Raw genomic sequence first — 13926 nt, forward strand, 5'->3', positions numbered from 1 at the left:
TGTCCCTTGTGTTGTGATCTAATCATGATTATACAGTGTATTAGGAACATGCTAGAACGTGAGTTATTGGTGTTTGGGTTTTCAGAGTTCCTGTGGCTCAGTTTTCTTAGTCTTTGTGCTTATATACCAAGGGGATACTTAGGAAAGGAGATTTATGAATAGAAGTGCTATGGAAATAGGGGCTTGCACAACACTTGGGCTGCTTGCATTGTTCCCCATGTTGAGAGGGGGCTGCAGCGAAGGCAGTGGGATGGCACCTGGATGTGGGGAGGAGGCATCCTCCTGCCTCCCCTGTGCCAAGCCATTGGTGTGGTACGTGGAGACTGATCAGACCCAGGTAGTGGCAGCCAATGGATTTGGTCAGTAGGGGCTGCTCCTCTTACAGTATGTTCTGTCAGACAGAGCTCTGAGTAAAAACAAAGCCATTTTAGTTACATTTTAAAACCCTGAATACCCAGTGGAGAAATCAACAGCAAATTACAAGCAATTAATCGTACAAAAGATGGTGTTTCAGGCTTGGAGTGAGCCCACAGAATATCTGTGACTGAATAGCAAGTGTAGTGTAACCAAAAGCCTAAAATCTTTGTCCAGGGAAGGCTCACTTCCCTCCCCCCAGGCTCAGGTAAGCGTGCCTCCCAAAAGACAGCTCAATTCATTAAAAGGGTAAAGCCAACAATCAGCAGCTTTGATTTTTTAAGTAAGTGCATGTATGAAAATCCAGCTGCGTGTTCAGCAGGCAGGCAGAGCTGGGATGTAGGACAGACTGTGCAAAGCTCACCAGCCAGCACCTGAACTGTCCAGCTGCCCATCATCATCTGGGGCAGCAAAACGTGCATCAGGGTGGTTTTTGTTTTTCATCTGAATAAGAAGCAACAGGTCTGGTGCCAGAGAGAAGACCCAAAATTTAGGTTTGATGCCAGGAAATAAACTCTGAGGAGTCTGCAGAGAAGGGAAGATACAGGATTTATGTGTACAGAAGCCTCCGTTGCCCAATTTGTAGCCCCCAGCTCTGTCCCAACCTCAGTCCATTCTCCTGGGGCCATCCTCCACCACAGCTGTGCAGCAGATATAGGAGAGAAATCCATGAGACAGCTCTGACCGCCCAGGTTTGCTGAAAAATGGAAAGGAGAAGAGGGAGGAGTGCCTGGAAAGCGCAGGCTCCACCTGTAGTCAAGGTGTGCCCACGGTAGGGGCCATTTCTGGGTAAGGCAGGCAGGTGTCAGAGCCCTGGAGCTGAGGTGGATGCTCAGCATTGCTCCAGCAGATGCAGATGATGTCGGAAGGCAGGGAGGAGGATAGGGTTCCACTTGCCAGGGCTCTGCTTCCCCGGGGCTCCACTCCCCCAGCCCTGGAAGCTCCATGGCAGGGCGGAGGCCACACACCTGTTTTGGGGCCTATTAGCCCTGGACTCTGATTGGCCAAAAGACCTCAGGCCCTAGTCCTTGATTGGGCAAAAGAAGTTCGAGAGTGTCACCCTGGTGACAATTGGCCAGTGCCTTTGGCTTATTTTTGGGGCCAAGGCTCTGACTGGCCTGTGATGTTTGGCCTAAAGGGTGCTCAATTATTATTGGACAAGGAAATCTGCTTCCCAGTTGCTCCCAGGCTGACCCTGAGCAGCAATCTTACTTTGGAGTTTGATTGAGCATGGCCCCTTGGGTTACAGTGAGTCCTGATTCCTGGTTGGCCAGCACCCCAGGGTTCAAGTAATACCCGATTTTTGATTGGTCAGGTATGCAGGGTCCAGTAACCCTTGATTTCTGATTGGCCAGATCCCCCGGGTTCCAGCCGTCCCGGGGCTCTGATTGGTAGGGCTCGCCGGGAGCTGCCGCCCCCTGTCGGTTGTCATGGGAACTGCCTGGTGAACTCTCACCCGCGCGCCGCGGGTCACATGACCGGGGCCAACATGGCGGCGGCCGCCGGGGGCTGATCGGCGGCGCCCGCCGGGCCGCGCCGCATCCACCCGCATCCCGGGCCCGCCGCCCGCTGCCCGCCCGCGGCGCCCGCGGCTATGCAGAGCAGCAAGAGGGGGCCCGGCGGCGGGGGCCGGGAAGAGGTGGGTGCTGCGGTGGGGGGGAGGCCCGCGGACGGTGCGTTGTCCCGAGGATGCGCGGGGGACCGGTACGGGCCTTGTGTACGGGCGGGGGGCGAGTTGTGTACATCCGCGTCCTGACGCTTCTCCGCGCTTGTCTCCCTTCTGCAGACCTTCCTGCGGGTGCGAGCGAACCGGCAGACCCGGCTGAACGGTGAGTGCGGCCCGCATCGTGCCTGCCCCTCCGGAGAAGTTTCCAGAGTTGGGCCGAGTTGTGTGACACCCCCGCGCCCCCCACACCACAGGCCGGGAGCCGCCACCAGCCTCGCTAGGGCCTCGGCGTGCCGGGGGGGCACAGGGGGAATTGGGGTGAAGCCCTCCACGCTCACCCCCGGCTCCCCAGGGAAGCGGCTCCCACCGCCGGGATCCCCCCCCGCCGGTATAAAACAGGCTCCAAAACCCGTGTTTTCAGTGTGGGGCCCGGCTGTTGAGCTTTCACCGCTCACGTGGCTGAATCTTGCAGTAAACTTTTAAGCAGCCTGAGTATCGTCTGACGTCATGGTTTGTTTTGTTTGGGTTTTTTCCTCTCAAACTCTCAGATGCTGGTGTGGTAGTTTCATTATTGTATCTGTGGGCGCTCCTAACAATTAAACAACTATTTCTAGTGGACAGCAGCCTGGTTTCCAAAAAACCAAATCAGATGTGACTTTATTTCAAGTTTATTTCTCTGCTTTGAAATTGGAAAGAAAAGCTGAAAGGAAACTTTTTTTATTCGCGCTGAAGAAGTTAAAACTTTTCTCAAAGTTCAGAGGTCAGAACTTACCATGTACACAGTAACAATGTTCTACCATCTGGTTTTACACTGCTTGTAGCTACTTTAGTATGTAACATTTAGTCAGAATTTGGTTGTTTGGGCTAATAGGCTCATTAATATCGAGCTTTCTGCCCTGGTAGTTCAGGATAACACCTCTGATGTTGTGCTTTTAGAGTTTATTTAGAAGAAGATCTACTTGAACAAAGTAGCTAAAGGGTTTAGAGTGTGCTAATAGCAAAGCAGTTTGCTGGAATTTGAAGCCCTCTGTGTTTAGTGGAGTCTTAAGCAAATAGAAGTTACTGATCCAAGTCTTGGGTGAGTTAGAATAGGTGAATTCAGAACTAGCCTTGGGATTTTGAAATACCAACCCAGAGGACGAAAAAACTGCAAACTCCAGAAAGTCTGTTAAGTCACAGAACAAAGAAATAAGTTACCTTGCACCAGTTACAGGTAACTGCTGGCAAGGGCTCACTGCACTCCAGGATGAGTGCAGAGAGCTGCCAGTGCTGGCAGGCAGACAGTTCAGATGGCTCAGATACACCGAGGTACTGCTCTGTGGTGACTTGTTTTGTGTGACCAAGGTCTCTGGAGTCAAGGATGTCAAACTGTTCCTTTATCATAGTTGGATAGCTAGGGCTAAGCTCTCTCCTTCCACCTTTTTTCAGGCCAACAGTGTGCAGTCACCTTATTTTAAATATTTTTTAGAAGTCTGAGCCAGACTTGTGAAATTCTTGGTGTTGTGGAGCCCTTCGGTAGGAGAAGAAGCTCTTGGTGTGAGTGTGCTCTGCTGCACTGGCTCAGTAATGCTTCGTGCTTTTGTCTCTATCCCAAAGGAGGGCTGCAACACAATCTGGGTAGACTGTAATCTCCTTTTGGGAACTCTTCTTGGTTTGTTGGATGTTTTTGTGAACCTGTGCTCATCTAAAGGGAGGCAGGTAGTTTTGTACTGCATTTGCATCATTTTTGCTGGATGTTTTACTCTTTTTGTATGTACCTTTTGTGGTACAGCCATATTTCAAATGAAAGAACATATATGCTGCCCTAATAATGCTGGGGTTCTCTTCTTCACCCTGAGATGAAGAGGGTCCAGGTGTCAGGGAGCTGGATGCAGAAATTCAGGTGAAGTGCTTTGGGTCTCAAAGAAGGTCAGATTAGATCAGAGCTGGTTCCTTCTGACCTTAGGTTTCTGTGATTGATTAGTGCTGTTCCCAAAACATACCTGTAGTGCAGTCTGCTCCCAGCCAAATGGTGCTGCTCATTTCTCTGCATGTGTCTCTACATTTGTACTTCTGAATGCTGCCTGCTTTCCAGTTTCATTCTCTACGTTTGTTTGCACTGATATAACTGCAGTATTTGTAAGCTTTGCCACCTTATTGTTGAACAGTAATTTGAGCAGTAATGTTTTAGATGGAGAACACTGGCGTGCTTTAGGGGGAAAAAAAACAACCTCTTATTTATCTATATCTTGTATTTAAATGTGCTTCTAATCAATCATGCAACTTTAGTTTCCTAATCCTGATTATTTTACATGATTAGAAATTGTGTAGGACTTGTACAAACATAGCTGGCTCCTTGTTTCTTATTATTGTTGACATACTGCAGAAACTTAAGATATAGCAAATGCAGTCTGTAAAAAAAAAATCTATTCCGTTTGTTTTTATTATGTTTTATGTGTACTTTTCAATATTGTTGTATACAGTTTGTCTTGGTATTTCTGTCAAGCTTTTATGAACTGAGTTCTAGAAGCACTTCTGGAAACTACTCCCATAAAAAGGGCTCACAGTGTTTGCTCTTCCTCCACATTGTCCTTGACCCAAATCTTGGCTTCCCAGGCTGTTTGTGACTCAGTCTTGTTTGGACCTTGATGTTTCCATCCTGTTGTGTTCGTTCAGGAATGTGCAAAAGCAGCTGTGGGAAGAGAAGGTAGAGAAGGAAATGTCTTCTGTGAGCTGCTATTGGCCTGGCCACAACATGATGAGGTCCTGATAGTAACGTGGTTCATAGGTACCTGACTGGCCAGAGTTTTAATTCTGTAAGTCAGACCTGTAACTTAAATTGAGCTGTAAGTAATGCTCAAGCTCAGGAGCTGGAGATTAATGTTCTGTCTGTTAGGCTCTTGAGTGTTTGTATCACAACTTCCCTGTCAGCCTCAGTGAGTTAATCCTGCACCTCTCACCTGTGCTAAACTTACTTTGCAGAGATTGTGTCCTTGTGAACCCAGGAGCATGAGGTGCCGATTCCTGATGAACCTGTGTGACAAAGGAAGCATTTCTTTCATTTGCCTTATTTCCAGTGTTGCCAAACTGAAAACTTTAAGCCACCCTGGAAATTGATGCTTGTGGAGATTAGCAGTGCAGAGCAGTTAGGTAGTCATTCAAAATTAGAGGCACAAAGTTTGGCTTAGTGTATCAGAACATGGGTTCAGCAGGTTAAGTAGGTGCCAACCTCAGAGAATAGTGTCACATTGAAGGTTGCTGAAAATCATCTGTGCGGAACTTTGGCCATGCAAATCTGAAAGCTGCACTGAGACCCTTTTGTGAATCTGGCCCTTAATGTTTGTTTCTGGGCAGATGAGCAGCAAATTGTACTTTAAGTCTGGAACAGATTCCTTCTTGACCATATAGTTACTTGCTTTTGCTTAGTCATGAGATGGCTTTTGTGCTCTTCCTCTACTGCCATTGTTCCCTTGCATCAGATGCTGTGGATGAGTTTGATCATTTGCAAAAGCTTTTTGTGATAGACTTAACAAAAGTAGGTATAACCACTCCTCAGGACTCCTCTAGTAGATTTGCAGAGAGCAGGTGCTAGCTCCTGTGCTTGAATATCTTTGACTCAAATTTAGGATTATTTCCAAAGTTTGCGTTCTCAGGTGAGTTGTGAAGTGGGTCCTTACAAGGCTCCATTTGCACCTCCCTGAGAAAGTGAGTCCAGTTTTGGTGGTTACCCTAAGTGTCTCTCCAAACAGACCATGCAGTTTGTTGAACCATGACCATGTCCTGTGCTTCTTTAGCTGATGGGTGGGGGAGGAATAAAGCTGGATGATTTTCACTGGAAAGGAGACAAAAATGTTTCCACTTAATTTGATTGGCCTGCCATTGCAGGAGCTGCTAATGATGTCTGCATTGGACTCAGGGGACCACTCAAACTGGTGGAGAGAACCATAAGAGATATTGCTAGTAACTTAATCATGTCCTTTGATGCTGTAGGAGAGGTTGGTGCAATGTCCACTGCTAGATCCTGTGTAAGAGCACTTCTGAGGTAATTAGTGCCCTGTCCTGAAGGTGAATTTTTGCTTGGGGAGGAGACTACCAATGAAAACTAAAATCCATTAGCTTTTCTCACAGGAAATTTGGCTGGACTACAGGGTAACATGATCTTTAAGCATTAATAAGGTTCAGCCTTGATGAGGAGAGCTCATTGTTAGAAAAGATCCTTGGTTTCTCCTGCCAATAAAGCAGCAGTGTTGGGTTGGCTCCTTGTCTCTGCACCTGTGGGAAGGCAGGAACCAGTGTATCCTCAGCAGCAGTGGCTTTGTCAAGTGCATTTTGGCTCCTTCTCCAGTGAAAGCAGCCTCACCTTGCATAGCCCCACAATAGAGAAGTACGTATCAGTGAAAGGAAGAGCAATTCCCTTAGCCAGCACAGCTCCTAGGTTAAATCAGAGACCATAACATCCCCCTCCCCTTGCAGAGGATCCCAGTTCTTGCTCACTTCCATGTGCTTCTTTCTCATTCATCTACTTTGGTGACTTAAACTCCCCGGGTGCCTTATGGTTTCATGTAATCTGAAGGAGAACATGCACTTGCAGCAGGAGCCGTTTATAGGGTAATGTACATCTTTACAAGTGAGGCCTCAGAGGTGCTGGAAGCCCTCTGATAGCCTAATAATAATTATTAATGCTAATAAAAATTAGTGAAGTCCTCACCTCCTGGCAGAAGGTTGGAATAATAGCTATGGAGTCTTTGTTCGCTTATGCCTTAAGTTTTAGCTTTCATATTTTCCAGATTCTGTACTGCATTAGTATATAATGCAGTATATTTCTGAACTTCCTATGAAGTTTTAGCAAGTTCTCTTCACAGTTTAGTTAGGCAAAACAATCATTTTCCAGCTCAAGAACCAAGGACACCATTGTAGCTTCAGGCCCAAAAAGTATAAACAACAGCAAATTGAGGAGAGCAATCTGAGGGGATGGGACTTCAGAACCTGAAGCTGTAATTGGACAATTAACCCCAATATGTAAATGTACCAAAACTTATAAAAGTGTAAAAACATGTGACCTGTCATCCATCTTGGGTGTAGCCTTGGCTGGGCTCTTGTACTGCCCAACTATCTTTTGAAGGCCTTTTTAATAAATACCTACTTTATTCCTTTAACACTGTCTAGCTTCTGTTCTAGGTAGCCTTTCAAGGCATCACAGTCAGAGGTGAGAATGGGTCAGGCTTGTGAAAAAAACCTCCTTCCCCGAGTTCTATCCTCTTTGTACATCCAGTTCTCAACTGGCTGCATTTTTATCTTCCTGAATTACAGGAGAGAATTACTTTTTTTTTTTTTTTTTCCCATGCTCTTGCGACAGGAGCGAGGGGGAGAGGGATTAGTGAGCTAATTAGAAATGATCGCATCTATCAACACTAATTAGCAATCCTGTGGTCTCACTTGCGTGTTCTTTTGAGCTGCTCCCCTTCGGGACAGCGCCACAATCAGCCCCTGCCTTTGGGGCCGCTCCGTCCCTGCCGCGCTGATTGGAAGTGATGGCCGGGCTGCGTGTGTCGGGCAGGGGCAGCGCCGCTCGGATGTGCTTTCCGGGCTGCTCCCTTTCCATTCCTTCTGTCACCAGGGGCACCCGTGGCCTCCGTGGGCACGACGCTGCTGCTGCTAATGAGCAGAGAATGAAAATGGCAGGGGGATTTGTTTTCAACACCTCTTTTCCTCCAGTGGCTTTTTCACTTGTGGTGCTGCAGCTCAAAGGGCTGCTCCTCTGTGGAGCTAAATGAGTCAAGATAGGTGCTGGCTGCTGGGTCTGGTGTAGAGCTGGAGCAGTGAGGTTCTCTTCCCTGCTCTGCACTAACGTTTTGGCAGGAGATCAGGTGCTTGTTCTGGCAAAATGGTCCCAAGAATTTATCAATAGAAGACCCAAAATAAATTGTCTTCCTTTTGTCTCAGCTACAGTGTATGGACTGGAGGATGGCAGTAAAAAAACTAAAAATACTAATAAATTCACCAGGCAGGCTACTCCAACTGAATTGTTTGGCCATGGGGAGTCCTACCAGAATAATTAAACTGCTCCTTACTTGAATTTCCCTGTTAAAAACATGGTGAGGTGAGGGAAAATTCTGTGTGCAATTAGGATAGAGAAGGCTTTGTTTCTGTGTTTCTTTCCAGATGGGTGTTTGCTGGGGAATGCTCAAATCATATCTGATTCTAGCCTCCTTCCATATTTTTTGCTGGCTCTACAGGGCTAGTGAGGCAAGGAAAGAGCATCCTAAACTTACATGAAAGAGCCATGCTGAAGGATATAGGTATGCACTAAACCAGAGCTTCAGAAATGTCTTGGGCACTAAAGTACAAGCCGGAAAGCGTGTGGCTTAACTGCCTAAAAAAGAGGGCTGTGGAACTGGCAGTGTGGTGTACCCAACAAAAGAGAGGGTTGTGGAGCTTCAACAAATAAAATTTAGACAAATGATGAAAGCTCTGTGTGTTGAGTCTTTGTTGCTCAAAGTGCCAGATACCTAAACCATTCTTGTTTCCTTCTCAAGTTGCTCTCTCTTATTCTAGGAATGTCACATTTACAGAATGCTTTCCAGGATGTGAGGAGTGGAGATGTATTTTTCAGGGAGTTTTCATGCATATATATTTCAATGAGGAAAAACAATGCCCAGGGAATAATTTGAAGCTTTCTTAGTGGTGGAGCATGAGAGAGTATAGAGGATGGTGAATACTCCTAGTTCCAGATTGTGGGAAAGTATATCCTAAGCCTGAGTCCCGAGTCCAGGGAAGCTAACAAGAAAGTCTTGAAGGAGGCCTTCATGGTCTGTGCTGATGTGTTCAGCTGAAACTTTATAATTCACTTGATGTGTGTGTTGTAAACTGATGCACTTTAGAAAACAATTGAAATAAACTTTCCTGTACACTGGTCCTTCTCATCCTGGCATTCCAGAAGCTTTCTCTGACTCGTTGGCTGCAGGAAACTGTTGATCCCACAGTGCTCAGGCATGAAGGCTTTCAGAGCATGCTGCAGTGCTCACAATGTCAGTAACGATTTCTGGCTAACACAGCTTTTTGGTGGTGTCATCTCTCATTATCACATGGGCTTTCCTTGGGCTTTTTCTTGTCTCTCATTCAGAATTTTGACCTTCCTTATTAATTCAACAGTGACTTTCCTGCAGCCAGTGATTGAGTTATTCAGTAATACCTGCCTAAAGCCATCATAATAAAAGACAGAAGTTCTTTTTAATGCAAATGATTTGGTTCCAGATGTTTTGATCACATTAAACGATGGCTCAAATTAACCAGCTATTGGATTAAGCAACAGGCTATCTTGGCTGCTTTTTCTAATCATCGTGATTCCTAACATGTTTGTTTCCTAGAGCATGCTCTCAAGAAGACAGTGTAGCCCCTAATTTTCATGAAATAAAAACAACAGAGAGAAGCTATCTAGCATGGGTCCTGTGTTTTTCATAGCAAATATCTTTATTTTCCCTAAATATTACCTGCTACCAACTGCTCTTAATTGTTTATGGTGTTCTCAGGAGTTTTTTAGGGTGTACAGGAGGCTTTGTGGTCCTGGAAGTGATAGTAAAATACCTTGTCCAAGGTTATCAGGTGCTACATCATCCTTCTACATTCTAAGCAATTTCTTGTAGAAGGAATAGATGTGTTAGTGAAAGGGCCTCAGACTCAGAAGGCAAAATCCAAATCAGGGTTCATTGGCTTGATCACTCAAATTTGAAAACAATTTCAGGTTTCCAAGGGAAAGATTTTAACCATTCTAATAACTTCCCATGGGTTGTGCAGCAGATATTCCTTCTCCTAGTTGTTAAATTGTGAATAGCTGCCTCTGTGGAATCAGAGTGCTCAGCTACAGGTTACAGATTTCCTCTGAAAAGTGCCAAGTAGCAGTCTCTGTACTGTTTATAGAGGTCAGAATAGAGTTACAATGGGATTTTCTGGTGTGAAATCTTACCATTTCTGCCAAGGGTTTATTATTTGGAGCTGAACAAATAAAGACTGGATCTACAAACTTGACATGTCTTCCTTTTTTGTTTGTTTTCTTTCCCTGGTTTCTCCATGCAGCTCGGATTGGAAAAATGAAACGGAGGAAGCAAGACGAAGGGCAGGTATGTCCCCTCTGCAGCCGACCTCTGTCAGGATCCGAGGAGGAGATGAGTAGGCATGTGGAACAATGCCTTGCAAAGGTAGAGGCGCAGCAGGATCACCAGCTGCCATTCCCTTCTCCCTACTCCCAGCTCTGTCTGCAGTTGACCTAATGTGGGGCAAAAACTAACATTGCTGAGCTTGCAGGCAATGCTAACTTGTCACCCTAAGATCTATAGTCATTTCTTTGTCTGGGAAGATGGATTCCTCTGGATTTTTCTGCTCTGTTGCATTAGTAACTTTTTACTTCATGAGCCCTTCTGCTGTTACAGAAGTCTAATTTGTAGATTTTAAAGGTGGAGCTATTGAAATTTATGAACCTTTTGTAGGATTTCAGGCATCCTATGTAGCACAGGAAGAACAGTTCGTTCTGTGCCTTTGACAACTTCAGAATTTTTGTTTGTTGGGTTCTTTTGTAGCAGACTGGGATTTGTAAAGGTTGCATGACCATTTTACTCCAGGGAAGTGCATTTAAGCAGTACCATTCTCTTGCTGTTCATCCCAAAAACAGCAAGGAAAGAGAAACAAGCCCTGGGGGAGGGAGAGAGTTTGGTCATAGGGCTTTTTGTTCATGTTTCTCAGGAACAACCTTCAGTAGAGGACTTGGTGCCTCAAGAGGTGCATAGTATAAAGAGAGGTGTATGTTGATTAGTATGCCCCAAGACTATGTTACAGGAGAGCACTTCGGCTGGGGGTCAAAGGAATCTCTGTTATCATGTCCCTCCATGATAGACGAATTTTGCATGCCAGCCAGGGGAATGCTTGTTGAAATGAATGCCAGCACTATTGTAGAGACCAGACCTTAAATTTCCTTGAGTAAAAATTATGAAACTTGCAACTTGTTTTGATCTTAGGTTGTAAATTTCTTCCAGTATCTATTTACTTCTAGTTTAGGTTAGTAGGAACAGGGATAGGAATAGAGGCTGCTGTATGCTCTATACTTTGCTATCCTGGGAGCAGTTCAGCTTTTCTTCCCCGTCCCACCATGAGTTATGAACCCTGAAGAGCCATTTCGTGCATCTCAAGACTCTGCCCCTGCTTTACCCCATGCAGAGAGAAGGTTCATGCATGACTGAGGATGACTCTGTGGACATCGAGAACGAGAACGGCAACCGCTTTGAAGAGTACGAGTGGTGCGGACAGAAGAGGATACGGGCTACTACTCTCCTGGAGGGAGGATTTCGAGGTGCGCCAGTGTTTCAGGGGCACTTGTAAATCATTCTGCTGTGGAGTTATTATCTTTAAAAAGAGGGACGTGGGGATTTCCCTTCCACAAAAGGCAGAATCATCAGCCTTTGTCAGAATGTAAAGTGATTTCAGTTTTTTATCCCTCCTGAATGATGAGAGTCAAGATTAGTGCAAATCTTGAACAAAGCATGGGGTTATTTCTTTCTTAAGGAATGGGGCTGAAGAGGGAATGGGTAGATCATATGGGGAAAATAACATTTTATATCTCACACGTAGTAAGAAATACATGGAAATATGTGAACAGAGGGAAATAGAAATGAAATTGTAAAAATTCCCAGCCTGGAGTGACGAAAGCTGGTGTATCAGCCTCTGGTGATGTATTGGAGGTGACAGCTAAGTCGCTTTAGCACCTGCATAAAATATTAAAGGGCCAGTTGTGCATTTATCACTCCATCCCTTTTAAGATTGATAAATGAGAATCCAGGAACCTGCTCTGCACCTCCAGCACTGCAAGCCCTTAGGGCTCTCAGACAAACACATTTTATTTTTCCTCCTTCTTTTGCTCCTTCCCCAGTGACGGGGAAATCAGTTACCAAGGAGAGAGTGAGTTATGGCAAAATTTGACCTCTCGTGAGCTTTATTGGTGAATGTAATTTTAGCTAGAAACCTGGCCCCTTTCTTACATTCAGCCCTTTGGCCTCAAAGAGGAGGATTTACTAAACTGTTAGTTGGCATGAACCTCAGGCACTCACGAGAGTTTCTCGCAAGCAATCCATGTAGTGCATGCTTAATGAGAGGAGGAATGCTGGCTCCCTTCGTTCAATAAAGAGGATGGGATGTGATTTCTTCCTATACCAGCTTGGATTTTAATTTAAAATATCTCAGGGGGAAAGGCTACTGCATAAGGGTGTTGGACTTAAAAGCCAGTCATGTGCTCAGCTAAAACCAGGCACTCCTGATCTCCTCTTGCCTTCTTCTGAAATTAAATTGTAGCTGGGTTATAGCAGAGCAGATGATCAGGAACACAGAGTTGAATGAGCAGCTTCTTTGGGCTTTAAAGGACCCCCAGTGAAGCCCATGCTATTGCATGCTGTGTCAGTAGCCTAACTTTTTTGTGACTGCATGGAGAGCTGTGCATGACTCCACGCAGAGGCCTGATGACACCATGCAAGATCTTAGACTATGTTTATATAGCATAGACACTACAGCCTGTAGCAGGGAAGCATGGGATGTCTATATGCCTCTGTTGCTGTTGTCCCAGCTAATCCTGATTAGAAAAAGCTGTTCAGTTAATTTCTTCCCCTTTTTTGTGCATGCGTGGTTTCTTCCTTCAATCCCACCAAATACCTGCATTTGAGGAGAGCACGATCTTCCACTTCCTTTGGTGGACATTGTACTGTCTTCACCTGGTAAATGTTCCCAGTTGTTTTTGAGTAAACTCACTGAAGTGTGATCTGAACCTTCCACATTGCCTTGGTTTCATGGTTACTCTTTCAAATGAGGCTTCAGGTGGAAAAATGCATGTAATTGATGTGGTTAGGCTGGGTAAATATAAAGTGCTTGCTCTTTGTTGCATTTTCTTCATTATTTTAAGGAATTCTAAAATGTGTTACTTGGTACTATATCAATCACCTGCTTTCCTCCACCAGAAGTTAGGCAGGTTATAGCATCAGTCAGTGCTGTAACCTCTGCCAGATGGCTACACACACATGAATAGATACCTGTGCAGTTCATTCATACTTAGAGATGGCGTTGCTTCCATCATGAAGTAAGAGATCCGTCTCTTCTTCCCTTTTGGAGATTTTCGTTACACCTTCAGGAGTTGCATGGATAGATCCAGAAGAAGATGGGAAGTCTAGGAGGAAAGCAGACTACAGCTACATGCAGTTCTAAAACCCTCCATGATCACCCTGCTGACAAGACTTTTGGGTTAGACTTCTTCCCTTGGTGGTAATGGATGAAAGGTGTCTGTAGATCAGCTCACAAGCACAGGAAACTCCCTGTAGTATTTGTAGTGAGAAACATTCTCCCTGTGCAGTGTTTTGTGGCAGAACTACTGATGAAGAAGGGACTCCTGATACCTGAGCAGGTGGCAGGTCTTTAGCATCTGGCCTTCCTCCTTTGCAGCGTGCCTTTGCTAGCAGCTAGATTCAACAGCTGCCATGCTTCTCTAGAGAAGTGTCCCCTTCCCTAAGCAGGGGAATTTTTTCCTAATAACTTTCTACCTAGTATTTTGGGCTAACCAGACAATATGTACAGGGTACCTACCTACTCTGCAAGAAGTTGTAAAATTTGGAAAGCCAAAGCAAAGCTGGGGTGATCTCCTACAGCTGGCTGATTGCATTTATTTTTAATTAAGTTACACTTTTTCACGCTCTCTTTTGTGGCTCTCCTATTGTCTTTGACTGCTGCATTCATGGGTCTCCATCACTTAGGACTGCTGTGTGCATTCCCAGGTAACCTTAAGGTGACTGTCTTTCTTCTTTCTCTGCCAGTGTTGGCTCTTGCCAGACAGAATTCTTAAT

The 13926-nt window shown here is 45.4% G+C and overlaps 1 protein-coding gene and 1 long non-coding RNA gene across 14 annotated transcripts in view; one reads left to right on the forward strand and one right to left on the reverse strand.

Moving 5' to 3' along the window:
- Positions 1-13926, forward strand: part of RNF220 (ring finger protein 220) — a 221322-nt gene that overhangs the window by 163009 nt on the left and 44387 nt on the right. For 7 of the 13 annotated variants that reach the window (XM_086841306.1, XM_086841304.1, XM_086841308.1 and 4 more), the window contains 3 exons: positions 2201-2243; positions 10133-10176; positions 11267-11399. In XM_086841306.1, the coding sequence (XP_086697432.1) occupies positions 2201-2243; positions 10133-10176; positions 11267-11399 (220 nt within the window). Of the gene's footprint in view, positions 1-1879; positions 2054-2200; positions 2244-10132; positions 10255-11266; positions 11400-13926 lie in introns of those variants that run through there. The other 6 variants (XM_086841300.1, XM_086841296.1, XM_086841298.1 and 3 more) reach the window with 2 other exon arrangements.
- Positions 643-1704, reverse strand: LOC147651693 (uncharacterized). Its single transcript, XR_015273585.1, has 2 exons — positions 1627-1704; positions 643-1111 (listed from the first exon to the last, which is right to left on the reverse strand). It is a non-coding gene; the product is annotated as an uncharacterized LOC147651693 (long non-coding RNA).

Source organism: Cyanistes caeruleus, chromosome 9, assembly GCF_971803275.1.
Source record: "Cyanistes caeruleus chromosome 9, bCyaCae1.hap1.1, whole genome shotgun sequence".
In the NCBI taxonomy this organism is placed as follows: domain Eukaryota; kingdom Metazoa; phylum Chordata; class Aves; order Passeriformes; family Paridae; genus Cyanistes; species Cyanistes caeruleus.